A 23,945-nucleotide genomic window follows, 5' to 3' on the forward strand; every position below is an offset into this window, starting at 1 on the left:
CTCCAGAACAGAAGAGCATGCAGATGACACGAGTGCGTCCAGAGTTTACCTCCTTGCCCATCTCGTCGAAGGTCCTGAACAGATTGTTGAAGTCCAAATGGACAAGAGGATTCCATGAGGGTGGGAAGGAAGCTTTGAAGGTGGAAGACTTTCCCTAAAGGACGCAATGGAAAGTTTATTTTTGGATTTACCTTCCAGTGACATTTTTACGAACAGCAGGCAGAATGTCCTTTTACTTGCCAGAAACATTATACAACCCTGAGTCTCTCTCTCTCTCTCTATGTCATTGTCATAGTACTGCCTTTGTAATACTGTACTATCAAATCATAGCTCTGTATATTTGCTGTTTTGTTTGCTCTTTAACCTGTGTGTGTGTGTGTGTGTGTGTGTGTGTGTGAATTACATCATCTATTATTACGGCTGCTCCCCAGCAAGCATGCATCTGTTTAAGTAAGGTGTGGCCATAATGTACCGAAGGTTATACCAATTGACCTTGAACTTGAATGAACTTCACCTTTGGACAAATACACTGTTGGATAACAGTGCTGTGCTCTTAAACACGCCAGACTGGTTTTATCATTGATTGTCTGGATGGCACGCACACACGCACGCAAGGACACAACCATATGTGCAAGCAAGCACACGTGTACGCTCGAACAGACATTATGCAAAAAGTGACATTGAAAGTTTGCAGTTCATGACTGCCAAACACTCTTTACATGAGCGGTGGTGAAGGCTTTTTAATTTCACATGTTGTGTTAATTCGACCACAAGCTTTGATGGCTATTGAGGCATTAATATTAGAGTCAGGTTAAACATTTAGGAGCCGAACACATTGGCATGTTAGCCATTAAAATAGTAGACAGACATTAAATATATATTTTTAAATTATGTCTGCATTCTTTTTACACATAACATCCTTTAATAATAATAATAATACATTTTATTTATAAGCGCCTTTCAAGACACCCAAGGACACTTTACAATCAGGAACAAAAACAATAAAACACAGAACGGGTTGAGCAGCGGCAGCCAGACGCGCCAGCGTTCACTCAACCCCGAAAGTCGGAAGAAACAACAGGGGAGGGAGAGGGGGAAAAAAACATGCTCGAACTATCCTAACCACACACAGTTCAAACAAAGAACAGACAAAGAAATGTCTAACTTCCAAATGTAGTTTTAATTTCCATCCATCCATTTTCCGATCCGCTTATCCTCACAAGGGTCGCGGGGGTGCTAGAGCCTATCTCAGCTGTCTTCCGGCCCTAGGCGGGGGACACCCTGGACTGGTTGCCAGCCAATCACAGGGCACACAGAGATGAACAACCATCCGCGCTGACACTCACAACTAGGCACAATTTAGAGTGTTCAATTAGTCTGTCATGCATGTTTTTTGGAATGTGGGTGGAAACCGGAGTACCCGGAGAAAACCCACGCTGGCCCGGGGAGAACATGCAAACTCCACACAGGGAGGAGCTGGAATTGAACCCGGTAGCTCTGCACTGTGAGGTCAACGCGCAAACCACTGGACCACCAGTTTTAATTTAGTTAGTTTCAGAGAACCTTATTGGACTCCAAAATTTGGGGGCACGCGGAGAGACAGACCAAGCACTTGACAAGAGCCTCCTGTTTTAGTCAAGTAGTATTACCAACAGATGGCACTATTGAACTGTGATATTTCTGCATTTTGTGGAGGGTTTGCGTAACCTGAGCTGAGCTTGGTTTCTTTCTGCTGCACTTCCTGTATCTCCCATGTATTTGAACAGGAAATATGTAAACTCAGCAATTTTAACAATGAAATCATAGATATGAATGCATTTAAAAAACCTTTTGTTCCCAATCTCTCCTTGAAAATAATTGTAACGTTTGAACAGGGCTTCCTACATTTCATTTGGTTTCACAGTCATAATGGCCCTCCGAAGGAAACTAAAAGTACGATGCAGCCCCCGACAAAATTGAGTTTGGCACCCCTGTCTTAAACCATATTTTTATTGTTTGGCTTTTGACTCAGCGTGAAACTTTGTTTTGTTTGATTGTGTTGTGCTTTCTACTGCTTATGTGTGACCGTTTTATTTTAACTGCCTTGATTGAATATTTTTTGCCGACAGCTCTTTGCATGCAGCGGTGGTTGTTTTGAAGTGCTCTATAAATACAGTTGAGTTTATTTTATAGTTTTTTTTTCTTGAAACAGCAGCAACCCCCCTCAAAAATAAATAAATAAAAGTAATGCTTATGATTTTCAAAGATATTGATGCCAAAATTGTGCTTATGGGTCTGGAATGATCCATATATCTTAAATGTGCTTTCTACTTATGTTATATAATTAATGACAAAACACATTTAGAAGATGATGATTGCAAAATGTCTTCCACTTTACTTAACGTTATTTAGTACTTTATATGACAATTGTGCTCTTGTCAGTGGCTGGACTTTTGAACTATTTCTCAACACTCATGAAGACATTTAGATTAGAAGCTTACACGGAGAAAGTTCATTGTAAGAAAGGTCATGATAGTCAGAGTTTGTTCATGCCTAACATTTGTTACGTGTGAAAATGAGCATCTTCAAATGTTGTTTCTTTATTCTTCTGAAACCCATGAAAAGTCTACATCACCACATTTGGTGGTGATTATTTAATTTATCTCAACATCACGACATAGCATGTGTATATACCAGTGGCGGATGCTGGTCTGTCAAGGAGAGGAAGCTCAACATCATAAAATGTGTCCGTTTATTCATACGTGAATTCTACTCTCCGTTCCTTTTCAAAAAAATTGAAAGGAAAACGATGCTTTCACCATAAGATCATTGGCTCATTTCGCTGTCAATCAAAAAGAGATTCAGCCTCAGAGAGATCATCCAATCGTCATGAAGAAAAGCTGAGCTTCTGCTCGCCCACTGTCCATAGACACCCAGAGACGCTGAGCATCCAATGGGCAGGACAAAACCAGCATTTATCCAATGACTCGTCTCGTTTCAATGCATTCGGACAACCTAACTGGAACTCTAGACGGCCAGCGTCCCCGCGGTCGACGCTCAGCGTCCACACAGTTTAAAGCACAGTGAAGCTGTGGTAATGAATGAGAAGAGAGTCGCGTCGTAACCAGTAATAAGAAGCTGATTCGGAACAAAAGTTGAGTGCGTTGTTGCGCATATTTTGTCCATGTCCACACAATTGTACGTACACACATATATTTGATCACTTACTTTTTGACATTTTAGGGGAAGCTGAGCTTCCCTTGCAGTCTTAGAGCAATCACCTCTGGTATATACATATAGATAGATAATAGATGATCGCTCGCTCACTCTCTCTATATATATATAGATAGATATACAGTGATCCCTCGCTATTTCACGGTTCGTTTATCGCGGCTTCGGTGCATCGCGGATTTTTTCAAACATATTCATAAAAAATAAAAATTTGCGCGTGTGTGTGTGTGTGTGTGTGTGTTTGTGCGCTCTGCTCAAGCGCAAAGGCCCACGTGGGGCAATTTTTTTTAAATGTCTATGTTAATTGGTCGCTACTTTGCGGATTTTCGTTTATCGCGGGTGGTTTTGGTCCCCATTAACCGCGATAAACGAGGGATTACTGTATAGATATATAAATAGATATATAGATACACAAACACACGCACGCACATACGCACACACACACACGGGCGCACACACACACACACACACACACACACACACACACACACACACGTGTCCCGGTGGTCACAGTGCAGAGGTACCGGGTTCAATTCCAGCTGTGGCCTCCATGTGTGGAGTTTGCATGTTCTCCCCGGGCCTGCGTGGGTTTTCTCCGGGTGCTCCGATTTCCTCCCACATTCCAAAAACATGCATGGCAAGCTGATTGGACGCTCTAAATTGTCCCTAGGTGTGAGTGTGGGCGTGAATGGTTGTTCGTCTCTGTGTGCCCTGCGATTGGCTGGCATCTGATTCAGGGTGTCCCCGCCTACTGCCCGAAGACGGCTGGGATAGGCTCCAGCACCCCCCGCGGCCCTAGTGAGGATCAAGCGGTTCGGAAAATGGATGGATGGATGGACGGTGGTTCGAATCCCGCCTGGGGCAAAAAATGAGCACATAACACCATCCAGTGTGGGTCCTTGGGCAAGATCCTTCACGCTCTCATACAATGATGAGAGACAGTAAAATGAATGACATGCCGGCTCAGACGTCGCCCGGCCAAACAAGGTCTGCGTCAGGTGCTGGGGAACCAGAGCACCTTGATGAAAAATGGGCTACTGGAACAAAGTGGAGATGGGCGAGATGCGATAACATGGCTCTGTTGGAATGCTACTACTCAAGCAACCCTAGTCAGAGGGGTTACATGCAGAGAATGTGGGCTAAATGGTTACTTCGATACCCACAGTCACGGTTGACCACGAAACAACTAGTAGCTCAGTGTTCCAACATCCACAAACGGCAACTGCTGTCACAACTCGAGATTGATGAGGTACAACGCAGGTTCCATGGTGAAGGGCCCCAGGCTGCCAGATCAGAGGAGGAGGTCATACCAGAGATTGCGAGGCAAGCCCCAATGAATGCAGATGATGAGATTGGGAGGCCAGCCCCAATGAATGAAATGCTGAGCGAGGCATCAACTGACCTGAAAGCTAAGATCATGGCGAGAATGAAAGCTGGCCAATCTAGAAACCGATTACAACGGCTATGTGAAGTACCACCTGAAAGTCTCATGGAAAGTGGGAATGCAGCACTGAGGGCGATCCCTACCGTAACGATCACGGAAACCAATGAGCTGATATACGCTTCAGCATCAGTGATCCTTGAGATGCTTGGCTATAAGAGCAACCATGGAAGCCATGAGATACGTTACCCACCATGGAAAAGACGGTTGGAGGCTAAGATCAAGGCGGCTCGGAAAGATGTGAGTCAATTGACGGAGGCCAAGAGAGGTGTGATGAAAAGGCCGATACCTGAGAGGTACATCCAGATGACAATACTGGAAGCACTCGAAACTGCCAAACAAAGACTCCAAGCCTTGTCCAGCCGCCTAAAGTGGTACAGGAAAGAGAATGAGGCCAGGCGAATAAACAGGCTGTTCGCAACACAACCTACGAAAGGGTACGCCCAGTGGCAGGGTCCTAACAACAGAGCTGACCCACCAAGACTGGAAACTGAAAGGTACTGGAAAGGCATATGGGAGAAGGAGGTTGCACATAACAGCAGTGCACAATGGCTGGTGACCCTGAGAGAGGAGCACAGCAACCTCCCTGAACAGAACCCAGTTACCATAACAGTGGCAGACATACAGGAAAGAGTCTCAGATATGAAGAACTGGACAGCACCAGGCCCGGACATGGTCCACACCTACTGGCTAAAGAAACTCACAGCACTCCATGAGCGCCTAGCAGCACAAATGAACCAGCTGCTGAGGGATGGGACTCACCCAGGATGGCTAACCGAAGGGCGAACGATCCTGATCATGAAGGATCCCTCAAAGGGTGCAGTCCCATCCAACTATCGGCCAATAACCTGTCTCTCCACAACATGGAAGCTCATGTCAGGCATCATTGCGGCTAAGATAAGTGGACACATGGATCAATACATGAGCAAAGCACAGAAGGGCATTGGTAGATATACCAGAGGAGCCAAACATCAGCTCCTGGTTGACAGAACAGTCGCACAAGACTGCAGGTCCCGATGCACCAACCTGTGCACAGCCTGGATTGATTACAAGAAAGCCTATGACTCGATGCCACATACTGAATGCTTGGAGTTGTATAAGGTGAACAGGACCCTAAGAGCCTTCGTTGCGAACTCGATGAGGATGTGGAAAACCACACTTGAACCCAATGGCAAGCCACTTACCCAAGTGTCCATCAAATGTGGCATATACCAAGGTGATGCACTCTCCCCACTGCTGTTCTGCATCGGACTGAACCCCCTAAGCCAAGTAATCACCAAGACAGGCTATGGATACCCCCTCAGAAATGGAGCTACGATCAGTCACCTCCTCTACATGGATGACATAAAGCTGTATGCTAAGAGCGAAAGGGACATAGACTCCCTGATCCACACAACCAGGATCTACAGCAGCGACATCGGGATGTCGTTCGGGCTTGAGAAATGTAGTCGGATAGTGACTAAGAGAGGAAAGGTAGTCCGCACTGAAGGGGTCTCACTCCCTGAAGGAACAATAGCAGACATTGACGACAGCTACAAGTACCTCGGTATACCACAAGCCAATGGCAACGTCGAACTGGCAACAAGGAAAGCGGCTACGGCCAAATACCTCCAACGAGTGAGGCAAGTCCTAAGAAGCCAGCTCAATGGCAAGAATAAGACCCGGGCAATAAACAGCTATGCCCTGCCAGTGATCAGATACCCTGCAGGAATAATAAGGTGGCCAAAGGAAGAGATTCAGACCACGGACGTTAAGACCTGAAAGCACCTAACCATGCACGAAGGGTTCCATCCCAAATCCAGCACCCTGAGACTGTACGCAAGCCGAAAGGAAAGAGGCTGGGGACTAGTGAGTGTGAGAGCCACTGTCCAGGATGAAACATCCAAGCTCTAAGAATACATCAAGGAGAAGGCTCCAACGAATGACGTACTCAGAGAATGTCTCAGACAATGGGGAACAGAAGATGAGGCGCTGGAAGAGGGACCATCATGGGAGGACAAGCCCCGACACGGGATGTACCACCGGACCATAACTGAAGTGGCCGATCTCAAGAAGTCCTATCAGTGGCTAGAGAGGGCTGGCCTGAAGGACAGCACAGAGGCACTCATCCTGGCTGCTCAGGAGCAGGCCCTGAGCACCAGAGCCATCGAGGCCCAGATATACCACACCAGACAAGACCCAAGGTCTAGGTTGTGCAAAGAGGCACCTGAGACGATCCAACACATAACTGCAGGGTGTAAGATGCTGGCAGGGAAAGCCTACATGGAACGCCATAACCAGGTGGCTGGCATAGTCTACCGAAACATCTGTGCGGAGTATGGACTGGAAAACCCAAGGTCAAAATGGGAAACACCGCCGAAGGTGGTGGAGAATGACAGAGCGAAGATCCTGTGGGACTTCCAGATCCAGACTGACAAGATGGTAATGGCGAACCAACCAGATATCGTGATCATAGATAAAGGGCAGAGGAAAGCCGTTGTAGTGGATGTAGCGGTCCCAAGTGATGGGAACATCAGAAAGAAGGAACACGAGAAACTCGAGAAATACCAAGGGCTCAGAGAGGAGCTGGAGAGAGCCTGGAAGGTAAAGGTGACAGTCGTGCCTGTGGTGGTCGGAGCACTCGGGGCAGTGACCCCCAAACTAGATGAGTGGTTGCAACAGATCCCGGGAACAACATCGGACATCTCAGTCCAGAAATGTGCAGTGCTGGGAACAGCAAGGATACTGCGCAGAACCCTCAAGCTTCCTGGCCTCTGGTAGAGGACCCGAGCTGAATGAGGGACGGACACCACCCGAGGGGGGGTGAGACGAGGAATTTACTGTATATATATATATATATATATGTGTGTGTGTGTGTGTGTGTGTGCGTGTGTGTGTGATCGTGGTTTTGGCCATCTCGGTATACTAACTTCACATTGCACAGATAAGTCACATGCCAAAAAGAAGGTGCTCTCGTGATTTTTTACAGCGTTCAGAAATGTCTGCTTCCACAAGCAACAGTTTATGAGCATTTCCATGGCAATGATGGTGAAGTGAAAATACACACACACACACACACACACACACACACACACAAGGAAGGCGAGCGTGTAAGGGGAAGGGGGACAGGGTCCAGGATGCACATAAGCATCTGCTTCTCCATCAGAGAGCAGCCAATCGCCTTTTTGCTCGGCTGGAAAGACGACACGGACCCAATGCTAAGGCCAGTAGGTGATGCTAAAGTAAGTAAAATATTGGGAACGGCTCAAGAGCTGATTGATACAAAAGACAATCATAATCGCTCATTTAATACTTGCCTGACAGTGTCAATCAGTTGGGATACAGCTCTCATTTGATTGTGCACCTAATGAAGTGGACAGCAAACCGAATAACCCCATCGAAATTTGGCAGAACACAAAGGAACACAGGAAGTTGATTCACCAGCTGTGTCATCCACTTCGGCAAAAATAAACGCTTCCTTCGAATACTGTAAATGTCTCGCTTTTGAGTCGAACACAGCGCCCCTCTACAACAGTCCAAAAATTTTGCATCCTTCACATTAATTAGCATTAGCAATCGTAGTACATTCTAATCTGTATATTGCTGGGTCCGTATGTTAGTTTAATCGCATGGTGTCAACAAGTTCCTTGCACAATATCAGATACAATATTACGTTACGTGGCTACACCGTCTTTTAATGATGATTCGCATTTCATTACAATCAGACATATGACTGCAATTTTATGTGTGTCCATGTTCATGAGAGTCATGTAATATTTTAGTTCTTTTTGTTTTTGATTGCTTTTAATTCCAGTGATACTCCAAAACTGCTTTTAAATAAAATACATTTGGGTCTGCCATTGTACAAAAAGGAAATTAAGGCGCACAAATAACATGGCAATAAAGATCAACCGAGCACTTAATTACCCGATGTTTGTCACAAAATTGCAATGAAGCTGTGCGTTACTGCTTGAGTCATAAAGCCTACTGTAAAAATATAATAAGGTGATAAAATGTCTAATAAAAAGTCTGCTGGCCAATGAGTGACATGAAAGATTACAGTGCTGACCGCTGCAGGGCTCAGAAGCCTGCTGATACTGAAAGCAAGCGCTGGCCTTTTGGATTACAATCTGCCAAGGAAAAGCTGATTAGCAATGCTGCCACGCTAGCAAGGATAGCCCCTGATTACACAATGGCTGTGCACCCGTGCTGAGTTGCTAAAAGTCCACCGCCATTCTAAGGCAGCAATTGCCTTCCAGGTCACCGGTAGTTCTATAAGTATGTCACTGTCTCTTTAAGAACAGCCGTAAAGAGACACGGTGTCTGCCTTTCCGAATAAACCTGTTGGGGTGCAGCTACCTAAAGTTTGCTTGTCAAAACAATACAAACAATGACTAATATTAAGATGCAACAATATCATGTGGAATAAAAAGCTTCATCTATATTGTTTATAGGCTGTAATAATCAATCATGAGATGAATATTTCTAAAATTATTTCATTCAATTGTTCAATAAGGGAAATTTTGTTTCATGTCCAGTAAAAGCTGAACAGATTTGAGTGAATTTCCTTCAACTCAATAAAATATAAAAATGAAAAGCCGATATTCGTATTTATTTAATTTGTTGTTTTGTAATGAGACATTTTTGCTGAATTTCCAAAATTGTAAAAAAAAAAAAAGCAATGGAGGACAAACCTTTGCCACAAATATGAGCATGAATAATCAACAAAAAACGTTATTAATCAAATAATTTCTTATTTAAACATATTTATAATAAAATGTTACATTATGAAAAAAGCAGACCACCTTTGTTGTTTGCTGCCAGTGTAACGCTTAAAAATAAGTATAAATATTATTTCAAAGCTACTCTCATCTACACGTCAAAGTAGAAAGCCTTAGGTGTTGCTCTATAATCGAATATGCAATAAATTAAAATCTGCAACAATTATGTGTTTAACCAACGCAAGCCATAATATTGACGAGCAGAACACCAAAAACTAGCAATAGCAAATAACAAATAACAAGTATAGAAATCTGTATGCAGTTATCACGACTGTGTACTAAGAGCATCGCTATTCCTCGTATCCTTACACACAATAAAGACATAATACCGTCTTATTTCCGATCTGTCTTACTGTTTATTGTGCATGTTAAATTGCTCCATATACAGCACTTTGTATGCAGCGATGGCTGTTTGAAAGTGCTCTATAAATACAGTTGACTTGACTTGACACATGCAAAACAACATACTTTGTGACATAGCGCTGAGCTTCTGATGGGGCCCACTGTCATGGAAACCAGCCAGGAAGCTACAAATGGATCCTACTATGACAGACGTTAGGGAAAACACACTCGCACAGTGACTCATGTCAATAGCATGTTGAAACTATTCATGATGTTTCAATTTAGTTCGATTGGTGCTGTACGTAGCCTGATCCTCAAAGTCTTTCTCTGATGTTATGATGCGGTGACCTAAACAACATAGCCAAAAACCAGATAAGACGCACGCACATATGCTGGAGTTAGTCATGTGATTTAGAGCTGGGGTAGAAACATGGCAGCAGCATGAAATCAAATCAGGTGGATGAAGAAAACAGCGTTAAAAACAGTGGAGCACCAAATGCTAACAAAGAAAGATGGCATCTCTCTTCGAGCGCTTTCAGCAATCCTTTCAGACATAATAAAAAAAACTAACTGCATCACAGCCCCCAGGGAAAGATGAGCATCACTCATCTCCAAGTACACATCAGATGGACACGGATAGAGTGTTTGTTTGGTGTTGGTGCAAAATCTTTTAGAAAGTATTCCTACATCAGTGGAAGCTGTTATCTTTTCTTCCTGAAGGTGTTTTGGCCACTTATCCCAAAAATGTTGTTCATATACTGTGGATCCATCCATCCATCCTGCAATTTTTAACACAAATTTGGGATTGGGTTTTGGGAAGAGCAGCAGCATTAGTAACAAAGATCAGACTTCCCTCACCCTAGCCACTACGTCGAGCTCTTTCGGGGGAATTCCAAGGCGTTTCCAGGGCAGCAAGAGAGATAGTCGTCCACAGGCCCTCCTCCCAGTGGAATGTGCCTCTCTCAATGCGGAGGAGCAGTGGCTTTACTCCAAGCACGTCCCATATGACCAAGCTTCTCACCTTATCTTGAAGGGAGAGGCCAGGCACCTAGCTGAGGAAACTATTTACAGTCACTTGAATCTGGGATCTTTCGGTCACGACCCATAGCTCGTGACTATAGGTGAGGGTTGTAACGTAGATCGACCGGTAAATTGAGAGCTTCGCCATTCAGGTCAATACAGAGTCCGCATCACTGCAGACGCTGTACCAATACATACAGTATGTCGATCTCCCACTCCATCCTACCCTCACTCGTAAACAAGACCCCAAGACACTTGAACTCATCCACTTGGAGCAGGATCTCATCCCTGACCTGGAGAGTGCAGTCCAACCTTTTCCGAGCATGGTCTCAGATTTGGAGGTGCTGATTTTCATCCCAACCGCTTCACGCTGGGCTCTGAACCATTCCAGTGAGAGTTGGAGATTGCAGCCAACAGTACTACATCATCTCCAAAAATCAGAAATGCAATACTGAAGCCACCTAAACCAGACCGCGCCAACACCTTGGCTGTGTCTGGATATCTGGCCATGAAGGTTATGAACAGAATCGTGACCTAGGGGAGCCTTGGCAGAGTCCAACCTTCACTGGAAACAAATCCAACTTCCTGCTGGCAACACGAACCAAACTCTGACATCGGCCATACAGGGACCGAACACTCCCGAAGCAACTCCCAGAGAACTCTCCGATGGACTCTATAAACACCTGCTCCAAGTCCAAAGACTGGTGAGGCAAACTCCCATGTAACCGCAAAGGCCTTGCAAGGGTGTAGCGCTGGTCTACTGTGCCAGGGGAAGAACGAAAACCACACTGCTCCTCCTGAATCTGAGATTCGACTTCGCAACGGGCGGTCCTCTCCAGCACCCCCGGATAGAATTTACCAGGGAGGCTGAGGAATGTGCTCCCCCTGTCGGCGGAAAACACACTACGGTCCCCTATCTTAAAAAGGGGGCCTATGTCTATATATATATATAATCCCCCCAAAATCCATGTACCAGGAATGTTCGAACACTCACGTCGACATAATGCAACAGCCGCTCCTGCTCGTTGACTTTGTAGGTCTTGACACCATATTGCTTAGCCAGTCGGAGAATGCGATTCTGTGTCGGACCGACGTAAGCACCACCCAGGTCCACCCATTTGGTCTCCTTATTCTAAAATAAAACATCATATAAATGCGGTTAAGACATTGACTCAGCTATAAGGAGGCATCTTTTATTGATGGCTTTCCAGAGTCCAAACATGTGCATATGCAAGGATTGCATGGGTTGTTTGCAGTTGTCATGCTAGTCACTAGCACTTTCATAAACAGTACAAAATTGCTATGCTGAAAATTGAAGCAAATGCGAAATGACTTTAAGATTCAAAATCAAATCAAGATTAACTTAAAACTTTAGAGTCATAGTAAAGTGTGTTTCATGGTATAGCAAGAAAGTCCTGAGGCTTGTATCATCTCAGGACCTCTGGAACTTACCCGCGCAGTGAACGTACGACCGCCAACTCTGTCGCGGGCTTCCAAGACAACAGGACTCACGTCGTTCTCCAGCAACAGCTTGGCTGCACTCAACCCTGAAAAAGGGAAAAGATGACCTTATCAGTCACAAGACAAGTCATCACCACAAGTCATCAACAAGATGGCGCCCAAGTTGGCAGCCGTCAACAAGTGTTCTTCAAGAGCCTTTCTTCTGTTGTTGTTTTTGTGGTTTGTTTTGTCACATGGACCTGATGTGGATTGTTTTCAGCATTTTTGGCCACGACATTCGTCAAAGAAAAAGAATCTGTGCTTGGTGGTTGCTCCTTCTCGGCAACTAACGTGTACCAGCACTGATTTTTTATCGGAAGGAATGTCGGAGCCATCTGACTGTCGTTGCGGGACAGCCCCAAGACACTTGTGTTTTTTGCGCCTGAAATGGGCAGCATTTTTCACAGCCCCGCTTTGTTCAGCAGAAATGTCGGTGCTGTTCGACAGTCTGCGACTGGATGGATGGATGACTTGTGGAGCCGACGATGAGAAGAAAGGAGCGTCAACGCATAGCGCCGATGCGTATGTGGAACTGGGAGTCGTGGCTTGGAATTGAAGCGGATTTACATGGGACAGGAGATGTGAGCCAATCTCTTTTTCGTTAATGGACGCTACGGCTTCTTGTTGCTTTCAAACTTAACTTGTAGCAAACGTGTGCACATTTTCAGCATGAGGTATAGCAACAATAATATTAATAATAATTAAATGATGTGGAAAACAACTGTAAATAGCACTGCGATTTATCCATTTTGTATTTATATTGCACTTAATTGAACGGTGTTTGTTTGTTTTTTCTTCTTCTTTCTGCCTACATTCTTGCTGCTGGAGGCTGTAAATTTCCCCAGTGTGGGACAAATAAAGGATATCTTATCTTATCTTTTTGTTCCACTGGTGAAAGGACACTTTGATTCACATCTCTTTCATCTATAACTGCTTCAAACAACAAAGTGTATGCAGAAAAAGTGGTTGAGACTGTCTGTGTCTTATGTGTTGTGTTGTATTATTTTGTCATTTTATGTTAATTGTTCTTTTGATGGCGGCGCGGGCACCCGCAGCGGCTCCTCTCTCTCCTGTGGTTGCGAGGAAAGTAATTTAATCAGTGCTGTATGTTGCAAATGTAGCACATTTTGACAATAAGTTGACTTGAACTTGAAAACAGTCTGATTTATGCTTAGCTGTCCGGTTAATCGTTACCTTTTTATTTTCTTAACTGTCAAATGTAAAATGTTTAAAGGCAAGGTCTTAAGTCATCCCCCCTGAACTCAGAAGTGGTCTGCTGCCTAACAAAACACACAACTACTGTGCTTTTGTTTTGTTTTTTTCATTTCTATTAAAGTAAAACAATGTTCTTTTTTTGCCATTTGACCCGTAAAGGAATTGTCTGTCGTACCGCGGAAACAGAAATTGTCTTATATCATTCCACAAAACATTTGGTGGTCTCCTAGGATCTTGTCAAACAAACACAAATGTGTTACTGTACATTTTTTTTCACTTCTCTGAAAGCATTTTTCTTTGCTCTCTCCGGTAACAATAAAACTCATCTTACATCATCCTCTGGGAACTAGAGTAGCCTCCTAGCATGTTGTTGGGTAAACAAATGCTATTCAACACCTTTTTTGTTGTTGTAGTTTTTTACTCTGGTCAGGAAATTTTATGCTTTTGCTGTCTACTATGGATGAGGACAAATAAATACAAATATGGCGCTTTAAAACTGTCCTCAGTCGTTAATAGTTTATTTCTTTTCTTCTCAGTTTTGCTGTTAAACCAGTATTTTAAATGGTACATACCGTTTGTCTTATATGAACCCCCATCAATCCAGAAATGGTCTACTAACGTGTAGATGGACAAATAAAAGCTTAGCCCCTGTTGATATTCTCTAGTGTTGTTCGCCTCACCCTTTTCTCTTTGTGTCCAACAATCAGCTCCTTTTGTCCTTTCTTCATTTGACCATCCATTTCAATCTCTTTCGTTATTCTCATCACAGTAGGATTCAAAGGAGTTGGATTAATTTACTAATTTTCCAACTTCAAATGTGTTGACCTGTGGTAACCGTCGATGAACACTTGAGAAGCTCACCACAAGTCGGACGGGGGAATCATGTGATGCGAGAAAAGAGGGCGGCTTTCATACTCTGTGGTAGCCTTTTTCAAACTGACCTCGGTCAGAAGGAACTTGGGCGTGGGAAAACGCGCACACACACGCACACACACGCACACACAGTGTCTGCCTGGGTGGTACTGGAGAATGTCAGATGAGGAGCCAATTTTTTTTTTGTTTTAGCAAAACACCATCTGTGTTGTTGCTGGTTCATGTGAGGTAGGATTTATGTTCCTGACAAAAAAAAACATAACTCCTCAAAACAAGCATGCAGAAAATATATACACTGTAGTGAGTCTGTACACTGACGCAAAGCATGCATAGGGTTACAAAATTCCAGGGATTTTCACATTTGGATAGTGGTAGCTAAACAGGAGTATGTGGGACTAAACTAGAAATTTACAAAATGTGCATACTCCTGATTTAAACAACCATATTTCATGCAAGTACATTTGAACAGATGTGGGCAATTTACAAAATGTTGCCGGACTAGACAGGCGGGATGTGTTTCTGTCCGTCATTTGTCAATGACGGACTGCGATGGCTTGACCTGGTTAGTGACGATTACAGTGATAGATGAAAACCCACTTCCGTCAGTGCTTAGTCCATCTTTATTATTATTTTTTTTAAGGTTGTCATCATTCGTCTTTTGTATGCAAAACGGGCGACCAGCAGGGAGGGACTGACAGGCTTTCTGTCGGTACACTCTTGATAGAATGCCTTTGCATTTGAAAATTGAAGCGCCTGAAAGGCTTTAAGAAGAGGCTTGAGAATCGTGAGGGAAGGCACTTATTTAATGGAACTTTTGAGATCTTTAAGATAAAAAGTGAAAGGAAACCAATTCACTGTTCCTACATTCTGATCCTTCTGTTTAGTCAGGAACGAATTCATTGGAAATACATCCTTGGTCTGTATTTCAATGTGTGACCGATTAAGAGTCAAAAATAAAACCAACTGTCCTTTCTTATTTTTACAATGGTTGCCCAGACTTTGGCCTGAATACACTTTCAGCCTTCCTACTGCTTCCAAATCCCTCAAAGCCACACTGAGTCTGGAAAGGTTTATACTACTTTAAACATCGTTTGGCCTGCGTTAAACCAACTAGTGGGCCCTTCTTACACAAACACACTCAGCCCATCCAGGCTTTAGAGAACACATTAGCCGTAGAGACAGCGGCCCTCGCAAATCCACAACGTTATTAAAGTGATGCTATTACCTGTGCCAGGCTGGAAAAGGTCATTGTCTGTCTTTGGAAACAAAGAGCATCTGTGCATTGCTTGTTTATGCCCACAGCTATAAGGCGGATGAAGAAACAGTAGCTGCCTATTAGGATTTTCCTTTGATAAGAAAGATTGTTTGGTTTGATTAAAAAGCTTGTATTATTCTTTTCTTATATAAAAAAAAATACTGAGAGCAACGAGGATAAAAAGCTATTCTTGCCTGAATTGGCACAGAACATGAGCACCCAGACAAAAAGGTGGACGATTATGGTTTAAGCTTTCATCTTTCAGATTGGCTGGGTAGTTTGTACAAATCTAGAGTGAGCAATGAAAACAAGCTCGCATTGATTTGCAATTGTTTGATTCAAAGTCCTTTTCTAATGTATTTTTCAACAATGATTCTTTATTGTCACACACAATGTCAGCTTTATTATGCATTATAGCATGGGTGTCAAACATACGGCCCATGGGCCGGAACCGGCCCCCAAGGAGGATCGATCAGGCCCGCGGGATCATTTAAAAGTGAAAAAAATGCATAAAAGACATGGAATGAATATTTTTAATAAGGTGCAATTCATGTAGTATCGGCTAGGGGACACACTGTTTTGATCAGAGCAGAAGACAGCATTGTTTTGATCAGAAAAGAAGACAACAGCAGTCTCAGTCCGTCACTGAGATAGACCCAACACAGCAGACAACAATTTAGATTTTATATGCACACGTATAAATGGTTTAAAAATTCCTTTCTTTATGAATCTAGTTTAATCTTAAAATTCATTACTGTATTTTTCAATACCAATTATTTGTTAAAGTTTTGTACCTTTGTACAATCAGTGGGATCAGTTGCAATGCATATATGTGAATGATAATATAGGAAATCTAATGTGCTTCATGAAATGCTTTGTAAAAGATATGCTCATTAATTGCCAACATTTTCCTAAATGTTCTTGTGCTTCTTTAGACCAAAACAAAGGAAAGACATATTATTTTGGTTATTTATAGCAGAGTATGGTATAATTTTAATGGTCCGGCCCACTTAACATCTACTGAGGCCATATGTGACCCACAATGTGAAATGAGTTTGACACCCCTGCATAGGATACTAAGGATTAAAAAGCATTAATTCATATTTTTAAAAGTTAATCGATGACAATTACAGGTGCAGTATAGACTTACTCAATACACAATACAGTACATTCCATGGCGAGCAGTGTTTTGGAATTCGAGGATTTTTACACGTGGGAGCTGACAGAAGCGGGTGATCATATATTTGTAGTCGCTGATGGTGTAGTGGTACACTTGCCTGACTTGTGTGTGTGTGTGTGTGTGTGTGTGTGGCCAGCATGGGATCAGTTCCCACTCAGTGACAGTGTGGATGTGGCTGTGAATGGTTGTAAAATGATGTGGTGGGCTAGATCTGGTGCCCAGGCCTTGAGTTTGACACAGGTGCCTTAGAGGATAAGCGTTGTTGAAAATTAATGTTGAAAAAATACATATTTGGATACAGTGGACCAGCTATTTACATTGGATAAAGCCCCGCTCGAAAAATCCGGAGAGAGATAGATAGATAAATAGATAGATTCATCTCATGAGGTAGAATAGATTTGGTTGCTAACAAAGTTGTTGTTGATATAACGTGTGAATTGGGAAAAAGAGGGCAAATCAAAAAACACACAGCAGTGGGGAAAAAAACCAGCGACATGCCGTTGCCTTGGCAACGGCGGTGCTTCTAATGGTTAATATGAAGTCACTTGGCAGCATCCAATGTCTCCCACTGTTCGTGCACTCCATCCTGCACCAGACATGGCAACAACCAGCATGCTTTTTAAAATGGTCAGACACACACGCATGCACGCACGCATGCACATGCGCGCGCGCGCACACACACACACACACACACACACACACACACACACACACACACACACACACACACACACACTCGTGCGAGCGCATGCAACTTTCAAATGAAATGCCGTCTGCTCTTCTTCCTGGAAAATAAACAGAAGCAATCCACTAGAAGCTAACAAGCAGGTCTCTTCAATCATGACACTGAGAGGTTCTCTCAGTTGATCTCCTTGATCCACATGGTCCAATGTCTCATGTCCTTGACTGAGCATGTTGAGCTTGTTCTAAGAATTTTAATGAGAGTGAAAAATTTGAATGTTACACTGCGCCGTTACTCCGAAACCTATCAAATGTTTTGAGTCCAAAACGCAACAGTGCTGCCATCAAGACCCATATAAACAAGCAGGAATTTGTTTATAATGGGACACTGACACACAAGTTTAAATTTGTTCCATGCTGAGGTGACTGTAGGCCAGCTAGCTGTTCCTCTTCAAGCAAACTTAAACTATGATTGGTTGGTTCAAGAAAGGGTCCCATTGCTAATATAGTATCGCTTAAGTAACATCAGGCAGCTATAAAGTGAACAAAATAGGTTGTTAGGAATAAATTTGGCAATACAAATTATTAAGGGATTCAGGGTAGTCTTGTCATCGCACATGGTATTAACAACACGGAGTGATGGAATGTTGCATGGACATGTAGTGCAGTTGAATGCAGCCAAAGTTGGAAAAAAAGAAAGAAAGAAAAGTGGTCTCCTTTCCATGAATGGATTTTCTGCTCTCTGATCTTACATTTTTACTACACAACAGGACAGGGAAGACAGGCAATTGGCAGGTCAGAAATGTATTTGGGTCATGTGTGTTGCAGATCAATGGCCATGTCGAAGGGGCATTAAACTGGGATTGAGGGGGCATACATTTTTAACTTAAAGGTCAAGCATGAAGTAAACTCGGCCAACCATCTGTTGAGTAACACTTGGGCGAAAACTATTTAAAGCATACTTTCGTTTGCTTTTTTCATGAAACACACCCAGGTTCATAGTTAGACTCATAGCAACGTGCTTCACAACGAAAATGCTTTTATTCTGCGACTTTCCATGTGACGTAAAAACATTTGGTTTAGGATTTTCTAAAATTACTTCACACTTGACCTTTAAAAATTCGAAAAAGGTTTTTATTGGCAAACATTAGCAGGCTAGCTAATGAACTATTTGGAACATAAAAATATACGCTTGTTACTTTTCTTTCACTTGATTGTGTTTTGATCGCCAAACATTCCAGGTTCAGTTTCAATGGTTATGTAGGTAAAATTTGCTTTCAGTGTTGATAGTTAGGGTATTTGTTATTCATTTTATGTGTCAATTATTTCCTCTTTTTTTTGAGGGGGGGGAGTATTCATCATCCTGGTTTTTTTGGGGGGCCTCCATTGACTGTAGCTGGGTCCCCCCCTCTTCAAGCACCCCCACTTACACCCTCTTCCCCTTTCACATCCTCTCACTCCTTATCCATTTCCTGCCCACATTCTTAGCTGCCCCTATTTGATTTACATCTGCTGACACAAAGCAGGGAGACGCATTTCCTTCTGCTTCCTTTTCTTCCCCCGTCCTTCTGACTTTGATAAGTGGATGTCACAAAGCTTTAATGTCGCCTCGTAAAAGTCAGTCCACCCTGAGGGACCGCTGGCCATGGGCAGCAGTCTCCAGCTGCAAAAGGACAATTGCGTTTCAAGTGCGGAGAGAAACAGTCATTTGAGCGGACCGTGACGGTTTTATACGTGTAAACAAATGATGTCGTTACAAGGGCCTAATGTGACACACAAGCGGGTTGACGCTAGCCTTAGTGAATTAGCTTGTTTCTCCACCATTTGTTGGGTACACTTGAGTAGAATTTGAAGCGACACTGACCTAAATGTCTGAATGAGTCTGACTGACAAGACAAACGCTCCGCTGAAGCCAGCGCAACGGTTGAGAGGAGCCCACAACACAAAGAAAGCATCTCCCATCGTTGCAACCTGATACCATCAATCATCGGCAAAAGTCTCTCCAAACACTGCGCTAACCCCCCGCCCCCCACCACACCCCCAAAAAAAACTAACAAAACAAAACACCGCTGGAACCCAGCAGAGCAACTGAAATGCTTACAATATACCAGTGGTTCTCAACCTGGGTTCGATTCGTCCGAGGGGTTCGGTGAATCGGTCTCAGGGGTTCGATGGAGCCTCTGCCATAGAGGGTAAGCCACACCCAACTCAAGATGTCAATTAGTTATGACACGCCCGCTTGGCCATCAATGGCTGCAGATGATCACATTACATTGCTTGTCCAATCGGTGCTGTGGGAAATTTAGTTCGCTTCGTGGTCAATATGTGACTGTCGTGATAATATACTGTATGTATTTTAAAAAAAGTATACTTATCCCTTGAAATTGTATTTACTTGTTTCTGTTTTTAATTAATGTATTTTTTAAAATATCTTGAATTTGTAAAAAAATATATAAATATTTATGTTTCGCTAATGAAGGGTTTGGTGAATGTGCATATTAACTGGTTGGGTTCGGTACCTCTAAAAAGGTAAAGAACCACTGCAATATACGTTTGGATGGTGGCTCGGTAATGTTCTTTCAACCTGTTGAAGATTGACAAAACAAATCAAGCAGTACAGTAGAAGATATTTCCACCATCTGTGGACTCATAATGCCATTGCTGAAAACAATCCTTGTAGGCGGACCATTTAAAATATTGATTATACTGATACCAGTCTTGGGATGCATACTTAGCGATAGCAATCAATGGTGTTCATCAAATACATTCAAATATAGATATTTAGTATTTGATGACAAGGCTTTCAAAAGAGGTTATTTGGTCATTTAACCGTAATAATGTTGTGATTATATTGCAACAATTATATTTTATTCAGTGTTATACGCGTAAAACAATTTTGCAGTATCGCCAATGTAGAATTTCAACACCAGACAAAATTGAGGAAAATTGTTGATGTTTATTGTGATACAAAATAATCAATTTATAAAAATCGAAAGGATCTAAAGGAACAAAAAAGTTTGCGGTCATAGAAATGTTGCAATTTCACAATTCACCGCCTTAATTATTAAAAGAGTACCAATATTGGCGTTACAAGCTCTGTGTTGATTCAGTATCGGATCACAAATCTTGTAGTATCGCACACCACTATTGACAACAAAGATTGAGGCGCAGGTGCATATTGACATACGACTCGATTCACAACGTGAGTTTCAAAGTGTAACAACATTATTTACTGGCTTGCAGTGAGGACAATAGAAGAGTGGATCAATAGTCTTCCGCGGCACCGAGCAATGTTTACTCCCATTTAATAAATTGAGCAGACTGTTGTTTGCTCATCCTGTCATTTTGAATTGCCTCGACTAAAATATATCTTGCATGACTCCAATAGCATGGTGCATGTATTTCCCAAGTTACAGTCCATCTAACCAGACTGCACACACGTTGCCTATACAAGAGCAAAAATTGTAACCTTCAAACTTTTAAGAATCAACATCTTCCAGTATTTAATGATACTCATATTAGTCTTGGCATATTTCCTGAGATTGTGGCTCCTACTCTAATACTGTAAACACCTTTTCCCAGTTAGCTGCTAGGCACATCATCCACTTAAGACAAATAAATGCCTTGCTCAAAAGAGGCCTCCATTTACCCATCAGTAAAATAATTGTAGTATAGAGCAGGAGTCCCCAACCTTTTTTGCCCCACGGACCGGTTTATGTCAGACAATATTTTCAGGGACCGGCATTTAAGGTGTGGCGGAAATAATACAACAAAATAATATGCTATGAGCTGCATGAAAACTGTGGCATTTTCAAAATATAATAACAATAAACACAAGGAGCGTATAATCTGGCCGCAACACTGATCGCGATGGTAATGTTTAATGCATTCAAAATACGATACAATGCAAATTTAAAGTGCATGAAAATGACGATTCACCACAGCCCCGAGCTTGATTTTCTACAACCAGACGGTCCCATCTCGTGGTATTAGGAGACAATGACACCTTAAGTGTGTGTTTTATGTCTAGTCTACTTCGTAATTTTGTTTTAGTCGCCGTTGCTGCAGAAACCCCCCGCCTCACACAGGTAGCATGTCTAATGTGGCGATCTCAGAATATTCATCCATAACTTTAATCAAGTTGTCTCGAACGTCCTTTTAAGGCCGCCGTCATTTGCGATCTCCAGCAGTTTTTTTACTAATTTTTTAAAGTTTTTTTTTTTTTTGCGTAATCGGTCACGTGACGCAGAAGAGTGGTTTGACGCGTGTCAAGCGTGACAGAGACGAATGTAACGGAGAATCCGGTAATTTTTCAAAATAAAACATCTTTCGTATTTGGAAATAAATAAAACGGAATTAAGGCAACTTCTTTCTGTAAGGCCCAGTACCAAATGCCCTGCGGACCGGCAGTTGGGTACCCCTGGTATAGAGTATGTGTAACTTTTTCACTTCATGGACATGAACATTAAAGGGTGTACTGCTGAGCCCATTTGAATTCAATTGTTAGGCAAAACAGACACTCCAAAAAAAAACTCAGCAGCACAAGGGTGGAGTTAAGTTTTCTGATACCAACGATGATGTTTTGTTATGTGGCATTTTGAACATAAATGACATACCTGCAGTCTCTGACCGTTGTATGCATCCACAATTATGTTACCAGGAGCAACGCTACCACCATTAGTCCTCCATTGTTTAATATTTGAAAAACGAAAAACAGACAAACACAAAAACAATGCCAAAATGCCATCATTTGTGGTTAAGTAAATAAATGACGACGACGGATAGATTGATTCGTGTTTAGATATGGCATGTTCCTCCTCATCGAAAGGTGTGGCCTTTGTGGAATAACACTGTATTGAATAAATACTTTCATGAGTTTTGGACATTATTTAGTAAAGTTCGGCAACTAGAATAATACTACTAATAATACTTATACTAGGACTACTACTATTACTTCAGCTATGAGTACAACTATCCATCTATCACTTTATCCTTGCAAGTGCTGGAGCCTATCCCAGCTGTCTTTGGGGTGTAGGCGGAGGACACCCTGAAGCGGTTGCCAGCCAATTGCAGGGCACACAGAGACGAACAACCCCCCATGCTCACACTCACACCTAGGGACAATTTAGAGCGTCCAATCAGCCTGCCATGAATGTTTTTCAGAATGTGGGAGGAAACCGGAGAAAACCCACGCAGGCACGGGGAGAACATGCAAACTCCACACAGGAAGGCCGGAGCCGGGATTGAACCCACGACCCCTTGCACTGTGAGGTCAACGTGTTAACCACTGGACCATTGGGCCGTTTGACTGAAACTCATATTAATAATAATAATGTTACATTAAAACCTTTGACAGCATCCAACAAAAAGGAGAATTATTTTATTATTATGAATGCAGATTTTTTTTTTTTTAACTTGAAGAATGGGATGCCATCCCACAGCAGCTGGTGACCGGTATGAGGAGGGTGTGCCAGGCTGTTGTGGCTGAGCCCGGTTTCTTCCACATGCTTATCAGGCCACTGATTTTTAAGTGAATAGATTGTTCAAACATCAATAATCCAAACCGCCAAACACCAAACGAGAGACAAAGGCAAATGCAGAGAAAGTTGAGCTTTTTTTTTTCATGGGCACAACCCATATACTGTATTCATTTCTGCTGCACAAATACTTGTTCCTTACAAATGTGGCACCATCTTAAAGGTCAATAACAGGCTTTCCAATGGTATAAGATTTATTGTCAAAAAGCAGTGCTCCAATAAAGCAACACTCTACTAAAACGTCCTTATTTTTTTGCTGTTCAGTAATAAAAAAAAAAATAAAAGTAATTAAAAATACTACATATAATAAAAAATAAAATAAAAGCAAAATATAATGACAAAAATGCTGATGGATATGAAATGATACTAAATAAAAAAAATACAAAATAAAAACGGAACATAATAAGAGAATACTTGTTCCGCTTGGCAAAGACAATGACAAGTATGTGTCATTAATAAGTAAGCAAGCCAGCAAGCCAAAGGACAGCAGCGACCCCAACACCCTCCCACCCTTCCTCCTGCTCTTATGTAATACAAAGTCTGCTGTGCTTGCGTGGATCATTAGCTCTTACTCAACAGGCGTCGTTCTTCTGCTACTGCTTCTGCACATCGTACATACATAATATAACCTCCTAAAGGCTATAAAATATCATCCACATGTGTTTGGGGGTGGTAGTAGCACCCACAGCTTACGGTGCAACAGTTGTCTCCTCCGCATTCCCATCAGGCTTCAGTCAAGCCAATTTACCAATTGTTGCACAATACGTTTCTTAAACATTCAGGGCCATTGTCAAAGTGACGCGTTCCTTACCGGATATTCCTCCGCCGACCACGACCACGTCGTAAGTGTTGCCGACCGCCGTCATTTTGCTCGATGCTTTCGTCGTCCTGACTGCTGCTGCTGCTGCCGCTGCTGCGTTGATAGCAGGGG

At 42.7% G+C, this 23,945-nt stretch overlaps 1 protein-coding gene across 3 annotated transcripts in view; it reads right to left on the reverse strand.

Moving 5' to 3' along the window:
* Positions 1 to 23,945, reverse strand: part of maoa (monoamine oxidase a) — a 35,389-nt gene extending 11,444 nt beyond the window's left edge. Inside the window, exons 1-4 of one of the 3 annotated variants that reach the window (XM_086124058.1) lie at positions 23,826 to 23,945; positions 12,226 to 12,320; positions 11,768 to 11,905; positions 50 to 154 (exon numbers count right to left, since the gene is read on the reverse strand). In XM_086124058.1, coding sequence (XP_085980184.1) covers positions 50 to 154; positions 11,768 to 11,905; positions 12,226 to 12,320; positions 23,826 to 23,880 — 393 coding nt within the window. In that variant the 5' untranslated portion in view covers positions 23,881 to 23,945. The other 2 variants (XM_086124060.1, XM_086124059.1) reach the window with 2 other exon arrangements.

This window comes from Hippocampus guttulatus, chromosome 11 (assembly GCF_054856545.1).
Source record: "Hippocampus guttulatus isolate MCC_2025c chromosome 11, RoL_Hgut_1.0, whole genome shotgun sequence".
NCBI classification, from domain to species: Eukaryota; Metazoa; Chordata; class Actinopteri; order Syngnathiformes; family Syngnathidae; genus Hippocampus; species Hippocampus guttulatus.